Genomic DNA, 21,234 nt, shown 5'->3' with positions numbered 1-21,234 from the left:
GCTTACTAAGATAGCTTGAAGGAGGTGACGTGAATGTGGATTTGAACATTAATTGCCATGAGCATACCCCCATTTTTACAGGGAGGTGCATTAGGAACAAAAGATGCCACTTTCAAATCCTCTGGATTTACTTGAAGGAGGGATGAGAGCTTTTAAGATTTTTTTAGTTTAGGTTATCCGATTCTTTTTAAGATCATAAAACAACGGATGGTAACATTTTCTTACAATAGCACAGAGAACTAACATTGCAATGCATTCTGGTGTCGGTAGCTTTACCTTTTTCCAATGAAAAAGCTTTACTGTATGTGCCTAGCAGTAAGAACCTTGTGCACCACCATAAGGGAAATGAAATCAATTTATTTTGGTTCTACTACTATAATAGTTAAAGTTAAAATAATATCCAACTTAAAACTTTAAAAAATATTTTTTAGAAAATGTTTTTAACTTAAAAGATAAGATTGTATTTTTTTGCTGTTTTTGTCACAATTACGGGCTCGCAAACTGTTTGTTATAATATTTTAAGATTCTGAAAAAGTTTCCATTTTCCTTTTTTCTTTCAAATATAGGTCATCACACAACATCCAGTGCAAAAAAAGAAGAAATGTAAAGCTAATACAAATGTTACAACCACAAAATGATTTTTATGACTTTTTTAATTGCTGGAACATAAGATAAAAACATGGAACAGATGCCATTACTTCAAGGAACAGAACAGACTTGAAAGCATTAACACTTGTTCACCCTTTTGGAGAGCACAAAGTAACCCAAATCCACGCTAACAAATAGGCAGCTGTGCTCATCTGCATAGATCCGTATAGTTCCATCTAGTGTAAATAAAAACACTTCTTGACCAGGATATCACAGCACTGACACTCAGACATGACAGCTCTCATCTTTACTCTAATAATTAACTTGTACAACCTAGATAATGTTTTTTTCCTGTAAAAATTTCCCACATTCTACTTTAAGTTTTACTGCAATTCCAAAAAGTTCCTTACTCCTTACTTTTGATGTCTGTTGGTAACTTTAAATGCCTCAGATTAACTCAAAAAAAGCTTTCAGATAGTACACCCAAATTTAACAAGCTTGACATGCAATTGCATTTCCAAGATACTTGTAGATTATTTTTTAAGCAAAATGCAGGAAGTATATCATTACTTGCTTTAATTAAATAAGATGACAATAAATATTAAATAGCTCAATAAGTGCTATGTTAATTCTCTCTTGTCTCTATCAGAATTACACCTTTGAGACCTCTGTACCAGGACAAAATGGACAGCTTATAAATCCGCCAGCTTCATGTATCCAGATTGAAAATATTCATTGGAACAAAACAGCAAAACAGAACAGCTGTGGAGTGTACTGTAGGTTCTGTTACCACCAATGAATATTTCACATGGTTCTGGTCAAGTTTCATGGAAGATAAAGGAAATGTTTTATGCTTTTTTACAAAAAGTTGCAAAGACGTTGGGAGCAGCTAATTCCTGTTGCTACGTTTACAGTAGACATTTTAAACATGTAAATTCCTGTACAGTGGAAGTACGTGAATGATCTAAACAACAGTCAACAGTGATCAGTCAGAAGGTTAGAAGGACAGGATGGTCTTCTGGATGATGTCAACACATTCTCTGATCTCATCCTCCTTGATGATAAGGGGAGGGGCAAATCTGATGATGTCACCATGAGTGGGTTTGGCCAGCAGCCCATTGTCTCGTAAGCGCACGCAGACCTTCCAAGCATCATAGTCTGGAAACAACAGGTCCATATAAATATAGTATTATTGGAATAACAAAAACTTCCCCTTTTAGTACCCTAGGGAAATAAAACTGGTCTGCTAAAATATGGTCTAATATTGTGACCCAAAGTGTAAGGCTCAGCCAGCTTTGAAACTGCTTGCAGCACAATCCTGCGTAAGAAGGAAAATTAGAGCTATGAATCTCAAGCATTTCCAAAAAATGTTTACTTTTGATTCTTTGTCATTTAACTCTAAAAATTCAAATGCAATAAAGATGTCAGCTGTGACAGCATCAGATGAAAGGCCCAGATTAAATGGAACAGTGGGGCTTTGCTGGGGTCCATTACACTTCCTGAACCCAACTGCTTTTAACCTGTTGACATTCTTCCATTGCTGCACAGGCTATGTAGACAACGCGTTCTCCTTTGATCATTCCCACAGGTATAACCACAATGTACAAAATACGAATTCTCAAACAGGGTGGGTACAGTTTTGCTGGGATTGTCCCTGCATAATAATCAATATGGCTCATAGTCTAAAGCACTGCTAGATCAGTGTGCTGCTGTATAAATTACAGCTTGTGCAAATCCTATTCAGAAGAACTGCAGTGAAAGCAGTAAACTCACCCGTCGTTTCCTTGATTACAATGGCATTGAGAAGCCCTTTTCCTCTTACAGTGGTCACAATGTCATTGGGCAGCTTCATGAGCTCAGAACGAAGCAGCATGCCCATCTTTTCAGAGTTCTCCGCAAGCTTCTCCTTTTCCAGAACCTGCACATTGGGTGAAAAAGTCACACTCTAAGAGCTGGTGGATTTGGTAAAACTGAAACTAAACTATCAATAAAACTGCAAGATGATGACGCATTTACCAAAAATGAACATTCATAGCCCTCAGGAAGCACATATGGCAACAGACGTCAGAACCTTGTACTGAAAGAAACACACCTCAAGGGCAGCAATAGCCACACGGCAGGCCAGCGGGTTTCCTCCGTAGGTAGATCCGTGTTCACCAGGCTTAATGGTCAGCATGACCTCATCATCACACAGGACTGCTGAAACCTGCATTGACACGGTATAAAACTTAAGACTGACAACTGCGGGGGAAAATAAACGATACTAGACCCTATTTGCTACAGCTCGTTTAAATGGATCAGGCTCCTAGCTCCTAGCTAGTTCTATGCTCCTAGCTGGAAATGAGAACCATTAATGTCTATTTCCAAATAGCATGCAGGACCAAGCCTTCTAAACATGCAATAAAAAAAAAGCTATATATTTTCTCATGCGCCAGATCGCTTTAGAAAAATCCTTGCAGCACAGAAGATGAATAACCAGTTGGAGTTAATGTAAATTCTTGGAACATCTGGTGAAAATACATTCAGCTAAATTTAGTCAGTTGGCTTTAGAGTTGCCACCCAGTCTTTAGGACAGACCACTGCCGGATATGAGAGACTCACGGGATAGACTCCTCCAGACAGCGCTTTCCCCAGCAACACGATGTCAGGACGCACATTTTCGTGATCAACAGCCAGTCGGCGCCCTGTCCGGGCAAGTCCTGTCTGCACCTCATCAGCAATTAAAAGCACCTACAGCCCAGCAATGGAAAGGAAGGTTCAGTGTCAAGCCTACGTCACTTTGCATACATTTACCTCATGACATGGAGAGCAAAAACACTTCAGAACCTTACAGACTAGAGTTGGCTGTTATTTCTGTTGAGATGTCATGCAGGTGAAGAAACCATCGACATCTCAGTCATTGGGCAGAGTACAACTATTACTAGCATCCAGAAAATCCCCATGGCTGCCGATAATGTCATCCATAAACAACAGTTATTGACAGTGTCTTGATCTTTTTTCCCCCTTCTTTCCCTCCAGGGAGTTCCCACATCTATTATTCGTCTAAAAAAATAAGCGGAATAGTTCTTCCTTCTTCTGAGGAAACACTGGTCTTAATAAAGAAAACAAATGATGAGGTCTGTAAAAACTGCGTGAAGCAGTAAAAGCCACCCCCCTGCATCAGGACAGACTCACGTTGTGTTGAGTGCAGAGCTCCCGCACTTTAGTCAGGTACCCCTCGTCAGGAACAATCACTCCGGCCTCCCCCTGAATGGGCTCCACCATGAAAGCTGCCACATTCTGATCCTGAAGAGCTCGCTGCAAAACAGAGACCATCCCCTGTCACTTACCGGCTGTTTATCTACCCAACCTCTCACTGCGAGAGTCCACTGGCCTCTCGCTTTATTCAAGGCTGGCTATTCCAGATTACCAAACAAGCAATGCTTGTAAAATGACAAGAGAACAGCAAAAATGGGAATGGAACTTGAAATACGCTCACGGTCTCTACTTTGCAAGTCTAGATTAGGTTGGACTAGCATGAACACCAGTTAGAACAAAGTCAGCAAGTATCTGACAGACTTCTTGCTGTGGTTGAAAGAGACAATAACCCCAAGTGCTAAACTTACTGGAAAGGCAACAATTCTGAAAGAAAAAAAAAAAGGGAAATAAAACAAATCCCAATCTTCCGCAAGCCAAGCAACATTGCTGTGAAACATCACTCCCACAGCTGTGGTATGAATCTTAGTCTGAGCATGAATATCTCCCTTCACCCTGCATGATGAATAAGGCCAGACTACAATCTACTGTCGATTTTGTGTCTGCTGTTGTGATATACAGATGCAGCCATTCAAAACAAGCGGGGTATGCTGCGGTATAACACGGTGGGCGTGTCGCAGTATACCGCATCATACCGTATGCAAATTAGATTATGTTAATAGTATCCGGAATCACCTTGTAAAACCGCCAGGTGGAGCTAATAAAGGTTAACCTCTCCTGTACAGCATTTGAGCTGTCACCAGAAAACGTCGGTTTCGAATCCCGATCACTGCTGAGGGACAATCTTTATTCAATTAAGAATTTAAGTTGTATACTCTTTAGACTTTTAAATTTAAACAGTGTATTACAGCATGTTAATCATTAAACATTAAAAAGGCGGTATATTTTATAAAAGCAAGATTGTTCTGTTGGACAAAAAGCACACAACCTACCACCTTTATCATAAATATTTTAATTATGCAGGAATATTTTATGCATCAAAGTCTTTACCGAAGATATTACTAATAGTATTAATAATGAATGACCTTGGACAAGCTGTAAGCTCAAAGTATTACCCTGGTCCACATTCTTTGTAACCGTCTTTGTAAACGAAAATAGTTTATTTTTTCATTGACAAAAAGTAACACCACAGCATTTAGTTGATCCGATCACGCATTCGTTTCCAATCATACAAAGTAATTCTTGAGAATCTCCGATTCACCATGCCTTTCACATGCTCATAAACAATATTAATTTAGGAACATAAACATATTACTGTATGTAAACTGTACTGTATATTGCTGGTCTTGGCAGTTTAAAGAAAAAATACACACCAGTATTCCATTTCTCCCTAAACATTTTAAGCATCAAAGTCTTACATGTTTTTATTTGGGAAACGTTTTTACGTGCTCCTTCTGACCATATTAGGATTATATACTTTGTGAAAAGTGATAGTCTTTTAACCTTTTCTGTGAATTCGCTTGTTAACTAACAAATGCATACTTTTAGAATTTGATTAACAGGGAATATAATATGGAATTTCGTATCTAAACAAATTAATAACGATATAATTATATTCATGTACTGTCTGGCGGAATAAACTGAAGAGGTTAGTTAATGTGAATTATTAAGAATTATCACCTCTTTTTACAATTGAGAAATGAGAACATTCCACTCAGTGGTCGGTGCATTGTTATCTCAATCACCTGCTAATTCGTTTTACACCACTGGACGACAGGAGAATGTGACTGTACAGAATGTGTTTCAATCAATACAGTAATTGATTAAAATCGCAATCGCGTGTTTAATTAAATGCCTTTTTTGATTCACAATCTGAAAATGAAAACCGCAGTAAAGTCACCTTGAAATTAAAAAAATGATTTTGGCACGCCTGTAGCATTTTCACGAAACCTCCTAGAGTTGTGAGAACACTTGCTTTGTGTATAAAGTACATTGTGAATGTTTTCACAGCCTTCACTTTGTTGTTTTTATGCCATTTTTTTGACCACACACGAATATTCCTATGTCCATATCTTCGCAAGGGAATCAGTACGAATTTTAATACTAATTAAATGACCGCGGGCACTTTCCACCCCCTCTACATTCTCAGAGTAGAACAGACTAACCTTCTAATGAAAGACGGTCCACCCCCCCTCCACGGACAGGAAAAGTGTCCACAGGCACTTAAACTTAATATGGTCAGTAACAGTTAACAGTAACATGGTCAGAAGGAGCACGTACAAACGTTTCCGAAATAACCACATGTAAGACTCTGCTTAAAATGTTTAGGGAGAAAGTGGAATACTGGTGTGTATTTTTTCTTTAAACTACCAATACCAGCCATATACAGTCTGTAACGTAGGGATTTCTATATGTCTTTATTTAGTGGTTACATTAGTGACAAAGGCTAAACTTTTAGCTTCAGTAACGCGTACGCCGTATGGCATACATGTTTGTTTTGGGTTTTGCTTGTTCACAGATCTCCCCTTTTTATAAAACGACATGGTTGAAAACTGTTCCAGAGCCACTGTTGTTTCATCAGTGAAAAGTACATCATGAAATGCCTCTCCCTGTTCAATCCACTGGAAAAAAGAAAAGGAGCATAAAGCGTCTGATGGTCATAAACGATATTCATTTAGGAACAGCATCAGAGATATGTTTTTAACTGCACTGCATCGGAGAGAATACCATAGTGTGTTTTTTTTTACTCCCTGGCGGAAACTGGCTTCCATAAGAATCAGTATGGTTCAGAGATTAAATAAAACTTCACTCGCACCAAACAAATGTATATTTCTAAATATCACAACATGATCGAATTTAAGTCATTTTAATAACAATGAATAGTCACCTATGCATTACAATATAAACATTTATATTGATTTAAATCGCCTTTATTTAAAACCCATAAATAAAGCTGATACTGTTTAGACTTTTAATTATTTAAAACTGTATTACAGCAGCACAATGCACAATGCAACGTAAATCGCTATCTTTGTCTTCTGTGTAATAATGTTCACCTCTCTGTCCAGCAAATTAACAATAGTAATAATAATGAACTTTATTGTATATGGCGCCTTTAAAGGTGGCTCCTCAAAGCGCTTTACAGGTTAAAAACAATAACAACAATAGTGTTAGGCTGGGCAAACGATTTTTTTTTTTAAGAAATACAAAATGAGATATAATGATGTGTTCCGGCTTAGACATTAAGGAAGAGCATAACACGTGGGTGGCGTAGCGGTCGGCTCTGGCTTTCCCCATCTACTGTATACACTGCAAGTACAACCCCCCTCTCTGCGGGAGTGCTGGCTGTGACGAATTGAACCGGTTTCACAGGTATTTTCAAAGTAGAAGGGGGCGAGATTTCCAGCGAAAGACCCCTCCCCCCCTCAAAAACTCAGTAAGTACAGTACTTACTAGTTAAGAAAACTAGGCTCCTCAATGAAATCGCTTTAACATGCTAATGCGTTGGTGTAACAGTCCGGGCGTGGCAAGCTTCTAATGTCAACCCGACTACGGCAAAAGGAACCCTTCTTTCATTAGAAGACAATGAACATATTCTAGCCCTAAATGAATTAATAGCAAACATGGTTTACATAAAAGACATTTTTCCAAGAAAGTTTAGCCTTTGTCACTAATGAAACCACTAAATAAAGACATAAATATAGAAATCTTAAGATTTTTAAAATACATGACTTTGCTCAAATTTATTTAAAAATAAAAACGATTACAAACGCCAGCGGAGAGAGAGAACAGGGGAGGGATGTTGGTTTTGCATAAGGGGCGGGGCTATGGAACTGTGGTCTATTTGGGAATGTGGAGTTACATGTTCTGGCTGTTTGTGAATTATCGTTGTTGAGTATGGAGTGTTGAGGTATTAATTTTGTGTAATGCTTTATGTTGAAAATTGAGGTGGATTTTGTTTATAATAAAGAGGATAAACTGGGATGGGAGGAGGGTTTGGTTTTGCATAAGGGGTGGGATTATGATAATTGGAGGAATTTGAGAGAGTTTAATGGTTTGATATATTTGATTTTGTATTGTGGTTGTTATCTATGTTTTTGGTTGGTATTATGTTTATATGGTTGTTTTTGTTGGTTGGTCGTTATTATGGTTATTAATAATACGATCTATAGTTGAAATCTGAGCCTAAATAAAAAGAAAAAGCATTTTCAGAGAGCAATTACGCTGTGTTTATGTAGAATAAGTGATTAGGTTTATGAGCAATCTAATTACTTATTCGTTTAAAACGCTATATAAAATAAAGTTTATTATTAATTTGCTAGACAGAGTGGTGAACATTATTATGCATAAGACAAAGATAACGATTTACGTTAAAAGACATTTAATTAAACATGGGTTTGTGATTTAAATGGGAATGGGGGTGACGGGAACTCTTAATCTAAATAAAAATAAAATAAATAAAACAGGTTTCGATAGTTAATAACCACTTTTTATGCACGAAACACGGGTGATTTTTCTTCCTCCTGATCAGTTTAGAAATCTGTGTACGCTGTAAGGTTTTTACTTAATTAAACTTTTAAAATACACGTTTCGAATAGAAAGAAATCCTCTTCCTGGTACAGTATGTATAGCAAACCAGCACGTCCTTTTTCTCCAATCAGAGGGGTGTCAGATGGTGTCAACCAACCACCATTCTGAAGCCCTACCATAATCTCTGGTATGGGGAGACCCAAGAATTCTGTCCGATAGTTTATGTAGATAGATGATAGATACTTTTATTGATCCCGTGAGGGAAATAAAGTAAATCATTTTCATTTTAGGAAATTATTAAACGCTCGCTTAAAAGCAAAGGAGATTGTCTGTTATAGTGGACATAAAAACAAGAGTTTGCTGGGGCGTTATTGGAAACCCAAATTTAACAAAAAAAAATCGCTAAAATCGCTGGCATTATATCCTAGAAGACGCAGACCGGCGCCAGACCGGGAGAATGCCCGCAGCGTAAAAGAAAATGCCTGATGAACTAGGGATTGGACAGTTTCCAAGTGCTTGTACAATCGATGGAAATGTTCAAATAAATGTGCAAAAGAAATTAACAAAATAATCATTTATTTCTTTATCATATTGGCTAGCTAATGTCCTCTCTTTGCTAGTTAGTGGCTGCGTTTCTGCGTTGGGTAGCAACGGGTGACTGTTCTCAGGCGGAAGATGTAAACAGCTTAATTTTCGTGTTAAATAATTTTTTTAAATTAAAATTAATTCTATACAGCAATCACATATTTGGGTACCGTTTCATAAAACTTTCAAGCTTAAAATGTTTAGGGAGAAATGGAAGACTGGTGTGTATTTTTTCTTTAAACTACCAAGACCAGCCGTACACAGTACAGTTTACATACATACAGTAATGTTTATGTTCCTAAGTTAATATCGTTTATGACCTTCAGATGCGTTATGCTCCTCTTCTTTTTATGCTCAGCTACTAAAATTTCCCTTTAGTGGTAAAATTCCATATAAATATTCAATACTAAGCGGATTAAAATGTGCACAGTAAAGAGATTAAATGATTAAATCTTTTCACTACCAACCAATGCACCACGAGTGCCCCTGTCGGTCATTTTGGCCAGCCAATCACTTACCGTGGTGCCCTGCGGTGGCTTGTGGGTAGTTTACCGTACCACGGGTTTGTACCGTGCATTTTGAATGGCTGCATCTGTACACTCACAATCAATGCTACTTATTTTAACGTGACACGACAGTGTTAATAGCATTAAAAAATGAAACCTACCTCCAATGCTGGGATGTCATTGTAAGGGACGAGTTCAAAGCCTGGCATGTAAGGACCAAAGCCTTCATAACTGCTGGGATCCGTGGAAATGGAGATAGCTGCTAAGGTACGCCCCCAGAAGTTGCCGACTTCACAAAAAATAGAACAAGACAATCAGTTTGATTGCAAAGTTTCTCTAATCACAAAAAGACCTCTTCACTGTGTTACCCTAGACTCCATGCTCTGCAAAATGAGTGCATTAAAGATCAACTAAATTTACTGATTATCCAGGATCTAGAAATACTGAAACAGCTGGTATTCTATCTGCAAGGAGCTGCAACGCAACAGACTGTAAGGGAGATTTGGGAGAGCGTGCTTATTTATTCTACCTGATGAAAATCAACCATGAGCAGGAAAAATGACTAAATAGCTCTTGCCATCTGTTGTGATAAAGGATACAACATGCTCTTAGACTCTCAGTGCATTGGATCAATTCACAAGAGTGCTGGTGGTGTGAACAAGTCGTTTTTTATGTACTTTTACAATTAAAAATTAAATATAAGTATGTTATGTAGTCTTTACAGTAAAAAGATCACATTTTCACACTGTACAAATTCTGTATTATAGAGCTTATAACTTATTATAGAGCTCTCCTTAAAATGTTTCACTAATTGTCAAAATATGCCTTCCTCTCACTTCTAACATCTATGTTCTATAGGCTGTATTCTTGAAATATTTCCCAGCATGCTAAACAAGCACCCATTTCTTCTTCAGGAAGGGATACATTTTCAGGATACTAATCTACAAAAAAAGACATGAGAGTCTGCTTACTTTAATTCTGAAATGTTAGTAGTTTCTATTTCTTATTCAAAAAATGGGTGAGGAAATTAGTGTTGAAAGTTTTAGGAAGACAGCTAACCTTTTAGAAAGATAAGAAAACTACAGTGCGTTAAGGTTTTCAACATACCTGCAAAAATAATCTTTGCTTTATATTTTGGAATGCCCTTCACGGTGTATGCCCACTTTCGAGCCAGTTTGCACGCAGTTTCACCAGCTTCCACACCTTTAAAAAAAAAAATTAAAAATGTAAATTTATCAGAAAACCATCAAACAGTGTAAAAAACAGACTCTTCCGCCACATCCTGTCAAGGGCATAACTCTTCCTTCGCAAGCCTAGATATACATGAGGGCATAGGTGAGGCACCAGATCAGTTGCAAGTTCAGCATGTTCATGGAGCCTGTGCACGGGCCACGCGTACCTGTGTTCATGGGCAGCACCTTGTTGTATCCGAAGAGCGAGGTGATGTACTCCTCATATTCGCCCAGCACGTCGTTGTAGAAGGCCCGGGACGTCAGAGTCAGCTTAGAGGCCTGCGAGTTCAGCGCCGAAATTATCCGAGGGTGGCAATGGCCTTGGTTCACAGCACTGTAAGCACTGAGGAAGTCAAAATACCTTCTGCCTTCCATATCCCAGACATAGATTCCTGAAATAATTTCAAATGCAAAGAATTTTCACTGTAACTGAACTGAATACACTGGTTTTCACCGTGTTTAATAAATGAAGGGAGTACACTCCAAAACACGTATCAGAGCTCTCTATCAGATGCACAATATCTAGCAAAACCTATCTGTTCTTATTGTTTCCAGGTGAATTAGTCCCAAGCCCACCCACACTACTCCCTATCCATAAAGCCACAACATGTCTCAGCTTCGATTTGCTACCCCAACACCAAGATAACGCAAAGCTGGGGAATTGCACCGTCACACCCTCAAATTATTCTACCCTAAACGCTTAAAGCAAAAGGGAATTTGAAACTGTCTCACGAGATTTATCTGGTACCAAGAAGCCTCCTGGAAAGGTCAATTCGAAGTCCACATCCACAAACATACTGCTGGCTATCACATCCTAACATGGCGAGCTCTCCGGCCTTAAGGTTAGGGCTTTGAGATGGGGGATGATCCTTTTTCTTTCAGAGAACAATATGGAGGTCAGTCACACTGTCCCGGCAGGTACCTGACAGTTCTCTGAAGCAAGAAGTTTTCCAGCAGAGGCCACTGCAGCTGCACATCTGCCTGCCAGACTGACGACAGGTAACACATGGACCTACACCATTAATAGACCTCAAGCAGGAAACCAGCTCTCCAAATAGGCCCGTACCTTCTCCACGTTCCAGGGCAACAGGGAGCGGATGGTAGTTGTGTGCACCGTACTTCTCCTCGCGAGCGTACACCTCCTCCGAGGACAGAGGGGGATCCGTCCTCTTCTGCTTGGAAGCGGCAGAGGAGACAGGGCGGGAGGCAGCGGACAAGCCCCGGCCCAGCACCGGCCCGGCCCGGCCCACACAGCGGCTCAGCTTGGACAGCATCGTTCACCCTCGCCTGGACTCGAGCTCTGCTGCCAGAAGGAGAACAGCACAACTGCATAACAGAACTCGAGCTGCCGTGCTCAAAGAAAGGATGAAATCCAAGACACAGAAGTGCAGAACCACGTGCTTCACAGCTCCAACATTTCTTTCTTTTAGTGCAACAAAGAAAAGAACTGCAAGGCCTGTACTGGTGGCCTTTGTATGAAATTTCATCTGGTCAGCAGCAACAAGGACAAACCCTGCACAGTAATTGCAACGTGGCACTTTCTATTCATGTCCTTCACAATAACGGTGTTGAACACCATCAATCTATAACTTTTAATTAATCACTAACTTAAAAACTTAAGGGTTTAAAGGTTCACTCTTGCATGAGTTCTGCCTCAAACAACTTTCTCTTCTTTCTGTCTAAAAGAACTATGAACTCCTTTCAGCAAAGACAGACATCACATGAACATGTCAGAGCCCAGTTTACCATCTGAAACGTTTTGCACTCAGTGCCCCCAGACTAATCAGTTCATATCTTTTAACACATGGCCATTTAGTTTATCCCTATGCGTAACTTTCTCATAAACTTATCTGGAACAGCACCTCTCACATGTATTTTAAAGTGTGTTTCGAGAACTGCACACACAGCACTTAATAATGCCTGAAGGACATCTCCTGAGCTCTGCATTATGTTATCAAGTAGTCTCCTGAATGAGAACAAACTTCACTCTGATATCGGTTACATAATGAAAAAATACTGACAGTGTCTGTGCTCTTTGATATATCCATTACGTGCTTTTCATTTAATTTGACTATTTCCTTAAAAGTTACATGCAAAGCAGAATTCAGTGAACATGCCATTTCCACTTCTCCATTCCCAAATCCTACCCCTAGTACAGATACAAACCTCTGGATAAGAAGTTGAAGGGCATCTCCTGAACTGCATGCCAATAACTACAAATACCCTTTAACACAAACATCTTGCAATGAAATCAGCAGAGATATGACCCAGTATTACCCACAAAACTGTCTGAGAAAGCTTTTATGCTGTTATTTACATGTTAAATGCTACACGGTAATTTTTGGCTCCTTTTAAGTCCTTTAGAGCTATAATGAGAGAACCAAGTAACAGCACCATTAATAGATTTGAAAAATAAAGTACTCAGCCCCATGAAAAATTAATATCCACATTTTTAAATTGTAAGCTTTTAAACTGCACAGAAAATTATTTTTTTTCACACAGCTCAGCTCTAATGGCTTTGAGCCATTACAAAAGTTACAAAAACTGCTTTTGAGTGGGGTAAAATATTGGCAAATCAATTTGAATAAATTTAAGGCACACAGTCTAAATAACACCTTTCAAACCAAGATGAGCTCAGCGATTCGAATCAAATACAATCCGACTCTCACATGTGGCGAGTTTTCTTGACTGAAAGGTGCACTGGAGATCTTCCCAGGTTTATTAAGTTCTGGCCTGAGCAAAAATAAATATTTGATAAGTCACTTTAACCCTGGTTAAGTCTGAACTGAAAGATGATAGGCTGCAGCAGCATTGGCCTCCCGTGACACACCCCCAGCAACAGAGAGAGGAGGCTAATTTAAGACTCAGATTTAAGGCTCAGATAACATGCGAGTGTCACCTCCCACTCAGAACTGGACTTGTTAAACTTAACAACAATCATTTACCTTTTTCTTTTATAACATCTTATTGTACCAAGGGAAAAACCTGTATCCATTAACACTGAGAAAACTCATCGTAACACCATGTGGTTCCATATATCAGAAATAGGACCTGGGCAGTTACACACTTTAAAACCGACTGTGGTAATCCCTTTGTATACAGCTCGAACAAGAATTACAAAGAAATTGCTAAAAAGCTGCTACTGCATGCTTCTAAAGTTCCGATCCAACTTCCTCATAACGGCAAAAGTTCCTAAGATGTTTTAATGGGATGATCCGGAGTATACAATTCTCCAGGGAACGTCTGCAAAAATCAAAGGCATTATTTTGGACAAAAAAACTCTTGATGAATTAGAAATTCTTCTACCGCCACAACTCACACTCCTGGTCCCAGAAAGGTACAGCACAGCAGGTTTTATAGAAAACGAAAAAAATGGCTAATATTCACTTAAATTAAGCCAACAAGACATCAGGCAGCATGAAATTCAGAAGCCCCTATACTTTGATGGGAGGAACTCAACAAATCAGAAGTCATTTTAGATAAGGATAAATGTGCGAGATAGAGATAAATGTTTTATTTTGTCAGCTGCCTCGATCGCTCCATCCGTAACACAAACCTTACAGCAAGAGATCTCATCTTAAAATCAGGACAGGCTGTTTTCCAGAAAAGAAACTGCACGTCTTTATTAATTTCATGGTGCTTTCGTAATGAAGGTGAAGTAACAGCACAACCTAACAGCGCTGCCTTTTCCCAGCACTTAAATGTTTGAAACCGAGTCCGTGATTGTTTTACGGATAACATTCGGAACGAATATTAATCGTAGCAATGACAAGGTTGGGACGGCGGCATATTAAGCCTAGAAGTGCTATGGCCATCAGACTTTCGAGTACCAAGCTGTAGTAACGGCTCGCACAGCTCGTCACACTGTGCAGCCGAGTACGGCTGACTAAAAAGCCAAGCCTCCACCTGTGAATTTGTGAAAGTTGAGATGAATGCATGCTGGAGAATACAGTATATAGACGGGTCAGTTTAAAGACGTAGACAGAACGTTTCAAATCCGAAGACACTTAACGCTGCAAGTGAAGATAGCCATTTATTATTATCTCTATCGGTCGATCGAGAGCTCATCTACCGACGACCTACATCACGGAAAATTACTGCATCAGCAGGCTCTGTAAGCGTATCTCTACAGAAGACTGTCGCCTCCTACGTCAAATCCGCACATGAAATAAAAACAGAAAACGTACATCATACACTTATAACTATGAACAAACTGAATACTGTTATTTGTTCCTCTCTTATGTTGCATTTTGGTTATCGGTCAATTCAAACTAAAGCAGTTGAGGAACTAAAATAAAAATTAATTTGAAAGTGACACTAAATAAGTTCCCGATACCTTATGTTTCGTATATCATTCCATCTGTATTAAATACCTTAATATGTGACAGCGGTCCTGTTGATTTACCAAATCCACAGCCCTGAACTTGTACCACCAACCCGCACCCGTCCAGTTCCGCCAGTTTTTCTAGTCTCACTGAGACGCCGGCTCAAAGATGACGTAAGACGCATTCTTGCGTGATTTAACTGTTTAACTCCTGTTTAAAATACTGTACTTGGCTCGAAAAAATATTGCTAGTATAGTTTTAAGATAGAGAACGAAGCTTACTTAATCACGTAGAGCTTTCTCCGTGTTTTTATTAATTTTTCTGCAGATGTATACCTAAAAAGGGAAAAGAACCACAGGGGTCTGAGTATACATCGGGTTAAGTTACACGTGTTACGTACAGAAAATTGAATAATTGAGAAGTTATTTTCATGGTTCACTGGATTTTCCCATAATTAAGAAAAATTTATATATATATTTGAGCTGTTTCTTCTTATAGTGATAAGGAGAATGTGTTGTTCTAAAACACAAGGTAAAAGAAAGCACAAGCATTCACGCACGTATTTAGGTGGACGTTAGTATGATGCAATATACAAATGTATTGCACAGGCATAGTCTAATTACAGAAACTATCACTGTGTTTGTAGTTTTCAGACTCTCTGACATTAAGAATGTTTCTTCGTAACGTTTCATCAACTGCTATCATCTTCCCCCCGAGAGCTGTCAAAATAATATTGAAGAATATAAAGATTGCGTCTAAACCGAGATAAAGAAATACCCAGACTTTCACAAGTCTTATTATATAAATATTAATAATATATGTTACATTAATATGTATTCGTTGCATAGTATTTTTAAATCTACAACAGTGATTAAAAATAAACTGAGTTATTAGCTCAAGGCTGCGAAAATGAAGCATTTTAAAGTCCACAACATTTAAAAAATACGGGCGTGAAGCAACAGAGGGTTATTATTGTAGTTGTTTTGCTTTCTTTATTTGTATGAAGAGGTATGATGTAAAATTATTGTACTTACATAAATTACTTTATACAGTTGTCTCTGGAGAGGTGTCCCAAGCTCGTCAAAAGGCGCTGGTGACGTCACCGAGGTTGTGTACGTTAGTGTTGCACTTAAAGGGGCAAAGTGTGGTGACACGTAACAGGTGAAGCCGAGTTATTGATCTAATAAGTTATTGATTCGCGCACAAGGGGAGCCGCTAGGTGTTACACTGTTACACTATTAGCATTCCGGACCCTATGCTGTGCTGTCCTGGCCCTTTTGTTACACAATAATCCCATGAAAAAAATGACATGTAACATCTCAAGGATCTTGAACTTGCAGAATATGTGGATTGTTATGTTCTAATACAAATCTCTTAATAAGTATTCTATATTTTACCGAAATTACTTTACGTTTGAGAGACATTTTAGTATTCTTCATGGGGTTTTTACATCTATGCTCTGTAATTTTGCATTCCAGGGAATGAGATCATCTAGATGGGAAAAATTAAAAGACTACGCATGAGGCTACGCATAAGGACAGCTTCAATCAAAACACGTGAAAATCTGATCACATCAACGTTAGTTCCTAGAAATTATAGTGTACTTTGTACACCGATTTTGCATTTGAACCTGGAGGTATAGAAGTTGTTGTAACTATGGATAGTGCTGATTTCTAAGATATGTTTGCTATTGGTTCCTTTGTGATGCAATTTTAAATCTGCTTTGACTAAACAAGGTCAACGCCACGCTGTCGCACAGTGCAGAAGATTATACTGCACTGACGAGTAAGACTCAACTGCATTAGAGTTTAAACTCGGGGTATAATCAACGTGGAAAGTGCATAGCATGCACTTGTTACAGCGCACTCTTTTACAACCCTCTCTGAGAGTCACTATTGGTCACTATTCGTTGGACTGAAACTCCATTTAGCTTTATCATGCATCCACTCTTCTTGTGGACGCAGTATTTCCGTTCTAAAACCGATTAAAACAGGATTGCATTCTGTGGCCGGGATCATCCTGAGGCTCGTCTTATTCTGCTGAACATTGAAAAAGATGGTGAGATCACGTCTGCTGAGGTTATCAGAAATGCAAAGTGGATTCCGTACAATTTATTTAAAAAACATCTTATATATGACGATATTTCAAAAAGACAATATACATTTTTATATAAAACATCAAGAGGGGCTAGGATATAGTTTTGTTGTGGTCGAACATTTCCAAATGTAGTCGCTAACCGCTGTTTTGATTTCCCTTATCGTCTAGTGAAGAAAGTGACCTCGTGTTGTACTATGGCATCTTAGGTGTTATTTAACGACTACATTGAATAAACAAAGCTCAAAAAGCAAAGGTAAAAAAGCTCGTCACATCTTTGACATGAAAGACTCCTTGACACAGGTGTGTATTGTTTATTTACAATAACTCAGTCATTGTTACAGTTTTTCACAAATCCTGTTTGATATGTCAATAGGGTGTGTTGATGGTACAACACAAAGACTTTTTCGAGTTCAAATTACAAATCTGTTCAGTACCCTGTTGTCAATCATAAACTCTTTCTTTCTGGGCAATGAGCTCCCTCTTGTGGTGAGAATGATCATCACGCGCTCCTTTTTCCCCCCAAAGTTACACGGCTTGTTTTGAGAATATATTGACCGTTATACGCAAATACCAAATAAAACCAAGACATATCTTGATGATGATCTGTTGTAGTAGTTTCAATTTCCCCCACGGCCTTTAGTCGAACATCTTTACAATTTAATTGTAAATTAACTCGTCTTCTGGCGGTTGGTGGCCTTTATTTTTGATAAATATTTGCGTTTCTCAATTTGAAAGACAGGCGATATAAGCCTCGTGGAAGATGGGGGGAAAAACATAAGTGCAGTTTCAATTATTTCAGTCACTTCCACTTGTTTTCCATTTAAAAAAAAGTAAAACGATATGACTTAGTCACTCGGATTTTAACACGAGGGGTTTCGCCTTATGAAGAAGTTTTTGTAGGCCTATTAAATTCGACATTTTGTAACAACAGGAACAAGGTACTAAATGACGAACCTGCTGAAACGTACTGTATCCGTCAGTAGATGTATTTATTCCTTTCGGAAACAGCACGTTTAAATCCCTCCTTGGTCACGTAGCAGTTGAGGAAAAAAATATATAAGTCCAAACGGTATAGACTCCATTCAAAGAACACTGTATGTAGACTGTATTTTTCTAATCCAGTTTGTGACTGTCCGATCACAACTGCTTTTGCAAATCCCCTAAATATGATTGCAACAGGGAAACTGTGTTATCGGATAGGGGGTCAAGAACCACAGTACAATTTTAAAACAATAGTAAGCATGCTTTAGCAAAAAGGTAGTAATTACATCAGAAAAAAATACAATTTCCTTCCAGTCAAGGGTGTTTTCTGGCATTAACGAAAATTTCAAGACTTTAGATCTCATGATTACAGAGCAGCACAAGTGTTTACTTAAGAAACGATTCAATGATAGCGATTTGCGGATCGAAGTAACTCCTAGTATTGGATTTTTTAAGATACACATACAAAAAGTTAGACTTTTCATCAATGTTATATATACATTTATATATCTATGAACAATATATAACATGTCCTGTCCTGACATGCCGACAAGTCCTTGTGTTTTCTTGCAACAGTTCAAAAACGTTTTCATGAATGCGGGGAGTAAAATGTTGGTTGGAGGTATCCAGTGTGTAGAAAAGAATTCAGAAGACCCCCTGTGGACGACAGTGGTACTGCGCCGGTTGTATGGAAAACCACGTTCCCAGGATTAAAAGTGTGGAAAGTTTGGTAATTAATCGCACCTGACCCAGAGGGGCTTGGGCTCGAAGTGACCCGGGACAATGAGTTCGTTCCGGGCTGAATTGTGCTGTCAGCCCCTGGGTTTTGCTTCTTCCACTTGGTTCTTCTGTTTTGAAACCAGATTTTGACTTGAGTTTCAGTAAGACTCAGGGACAAAGCGAGGTTAAGGCGCTCGCAAACCGACAGGTATCGTGTCGCCCGGAATTTATTCTCTAACGCCACCAGCTGTTCGTATGTGAAAGCAGTCCTGGCCCGTCTGGGCTTGGCACAGCCGTGATCAGACCTGCGTCGCTTCTGCTTCGAATGGTCTGCATCGTCGGTGGCCAAACTATCAACGTCGTAGCTGTTGATGTCTCTTTCCTCGCTGTGTCGCTCGAGTGAAGTGACGTTTTCTTGTCGTGTTAATGATGTCCGCTCAGAGTCATCTGCCTTGTCACAACCTGCCTGGCCATTCCGGTCCTCTCCACCTGCAAGTAAAAAGCTTCGTTGCATTACATGTAGCGAAACAAAATCGCAGGGTTTATTTGCACTGATTCAAAATAATAAAACGAGTATGCATAAACGGTAATATTAGTGTTTTCTACAATAATTTGGATGGGGGGGGGTCGTGCCAGTGTTTTTATTTAGCTAAATGCTAATTAAATATTACAATTTTTACTTTCCATTCAATGTATGTGTTTTTCAGAGAATTCGCTACTGTAGCAAACTCATTTATTTAGGTTTAGATCCGTTTTCAGCACAGGTGCTGAACGGACACCACTCTCGTCAACTGGTTACGAATGCTGGGAAGATCAAACCTTTTGCCTCGCCAATCAAGACTGCTCCAGGCTGGGGGGGAGAACGTTTTGCGCAATGTCTTAAACTAGGACCCATAAGGCCTGGTCTGAGCTTGTGAAAAATGCTCGTGTACATTTCAGAATAATTGTACGTACCACTGTGCCGACACAGCGTCTGTAGCACTTCCATAATACAGAAAGTCTCAAATGCTTGGTCTGATAATCGTATTGATTCAAAACAGCACAAATACATCCAGGCACTGAACTTCCTTTGCAGTTTGTTAGATCATCATAATAAATCTCTGTGATGGTAATGGTAAAATAATTCAAGCCGATTTGGATTAGATGGGGTAGGGGGAAAGGGAAGGGGTCAGTTCAGTGATGGCGGTAGTGGAAAGAGTGGTATAGTAATCCCTAAATTATTTATAAATCAGAAACCGCTCTAAATGTCATGTTGCGGAAAGCAATCCAGACCAAATCCAGCTTCACCATCTACCCCTGACGTGCTAATGGAGTTTCATATTTGGTGGCAGATCGATAAATGTCATCTATTAAAGGTAAGTTTTAATCGAACAATATTTAGGATCAGACATGGATGGGGTCTGAAGTTTGTACCTGCAAGCTGTTCGCAGGAGATATGCAGGAGGCAGTAATGGGATATCGATCAAAGTGAGCGGAGGCATCCTCAATGGGACGATTTAAACAATTACCCGGCCTGACTGTCCCAGTGCCAATCGCACTGAAGGTACAACTGAACGCGAGTTCTTTAAAGGAAATTCTGCAGCAAAAATAGGAAGAAGGTCACGTACGAGCAACCAGCTTTAATACACGAGCATCTTGAAATTGGTCCGATAAATATCAAAGACTGCTAAGTCTAATAAATCGAAACATAACCAAAAGTATTATTTTCCTGTTCAAACTGTATAATTACTGTCAACGTGCCTTTTTAGTATTTTAAGGGAAAACAATCTTATTTCCTGTTGGGGGCAGATGGATTTAACAAATTTTTACTATGATGAGAAATTGACTAATTTCGTAGAGAGGATTGAAGAGAAGCAGGAATTCTTTTTAAAAAACTATGAACGACAATTATGACTTAGCACAGTACTATATTCTGTAGTATGGCAACTATTGTTATTTTGAGTGTTTTGTGCTGTCTCCTGTTCTTTCTTACCCGAATCCTTGTCTCGAGAAAAGGGGTCTTCGTTAGAAATGAATTCTTCGGCTCTTCCCAAACTTTCCCTCTCGGCTGCGTGTGAAAACTTCTCTCCGGGTAAAAAAGAGATCGGTTTCTTACTGGTGAATTTGTTCGGATCCAGGATGTCTACAATAGAGAACGATATCCTGTGACAGGGTGTCATTGTGACCCCACTGTCCTGGTACTCCAGCATAAGATTGGAACGATACAACTACCCTTTAAAGTCACACTTGCAAGCAATTGTTTACAAAACGTAAACTTTTATCTTCTTTTCAGCGTCTTAGAAAATCTGCCTTCAGAGATGCGCGGGGTGTTTCAAAGCCGTTGGCAGGCTGTCTGCTCTGTCACCATAGTGTTCCTCTTCTGACACCGCCGTCCAGGAGTGATCAGAGAAAGTGGAGCCTGATCTCCCAGTGCGCTGCTGGTAAAGGTCGATTTGAAGACGCGGTTTCTGTTGTCCACGTGGTTAGAATCAACCA

The 21,234-nt window shown here is 39.1% G+C and overlaps 2 protein-coding genes across 8 annotated transcripts; both read right to left on the bottom strand.

Moving 5' to 3' along the window:
* Positions 1–638: 638 nt before the first annotated feature.
* Positions 639–16,205, bottom strand: oat (ornithine aminotransferase). 7 transcript variants are annotated; one of them, XM_088915624.1, is made up of 11 exons: positions 15,996–16,045; positions 15,243–15,296; positions 11,703–11,936; positions 10,804–11,028; positions 10,512–10,607; positions 9,566–9,693; positions 3,763–3,885; positions 3,190–3,318; positions 2,681–2,794; positions 2,362–2,506; positions 639–1,746 (listed from the first exon to the last, which is right to left on the bottom strand). In XM_088915624.1, exons 3-11 carry the CDS (start codon positions 11,908–11,910, stop codon positions 1,586–1,588), a joined length of 1,329 nt encoding a protein of 442 aa, XP_088771750.1. In that variant the 5' UTR covers positions 11,911–11,936; positions 15,243–15,296; positions 15,996–16,045; the 3' UTR covers positions 639–1,585. The 7 variants fall into 7 exon arrangements, with proteins under 7 accessions (XP_088771750.1, XP_088771749.1, XP_088771746.1 ...); XM_088915623.1 differs by lacking the exon at positions 15,243–15,296 and having other exon boundaries at positions 11,703–11,939; positions 15,996–16,205; XM_088915620.1 differs by lacking the exon at positions 15,243–15,296 and having other exon boundaries at positions 15,996–16,204.
* nkx1-2a (NK1 homeobox 2a) lies at positions 14,682–20,918 on the bottom strand. The gene is made up of 3 exons (XM_088915777.1): positions 20,732–20,918; positions 18,789–19,248; positions 14,682–14,715 (listed from the first exon to the last, which is right to left on the bottom strand). Exons 1-3 carry the CDS (start codon positions 20,916–20,918, stop codon positions 14,682–14,684), a joined length of 681 nt encoding a protein of 226 aa, XP_088771903.1.
* Between the last annotated feature and the right edge of the window lie 316 nt (positions 20,919–21,234).

Source organism: Atractosteus spatula, chromosome 5 (assembly GCF_055471065.1).
Source record: "Atractosteus spatula isolate fAtrSpa1 chromosome 5, fAtrSpa1.hap1, whole genome shotgun sequence".
In the NCBI taxonomy this organism is placed as follows: Eukaryota; Metazoa; Chordata; class Actinopteri; order Semionotiformes; family Lepisosteidae; genus Atractosteus; species Atractosteus spatula.
Note: the sequence above shows the minus strand (reverse complement) of the source record. Positions and strands in the feature narration are given on the sequence as shown.

Coding starts and splice junctions, on each gene's coding strand:
- oat (XM_088915623.1), bottom strand. CDS start 11,910: ATGCTGTCCAAGCTGAGCCGCTGTGTGGGCCGGGCCGGGCCGGTGCTG. Junction 9,694..10,511: donor AGCAAAGATTATTTTTGCAG/GTATGTTGAAAA, acceptor TTTTTTGTGAAG/TCGGCAACTTCTGGGGGCGT. Junction 1,747..2,361: donor TGTAATCAAGGAAACGACGG/GTGAGTTTACTG, acceptor TGTTGTTTCCAG/ACTATGATGCTTGGAAGGTC.
- nkx1-2a (XM_088915777.1), bottom strand. CDS start 20,918: ATGACACCCTGTCACAGGATATCGTTCTCTATTGTAGACATCCTGGAT. Junction 19,249..20,731: donor TTCTCGAGACAAGGATTCGG/GTAAGAAAGAAC, acceptor TTTTACTTGCAG/GTGGAGAGGACCGGAATGGC. Junction 14,716..18,788: donor TCGAGCCCAAGCCCCTCTGG/GTCAGGTGCGAT, acceptor TCCGTGATGTAG/GTCGTCGGTAGATGAGCTCT.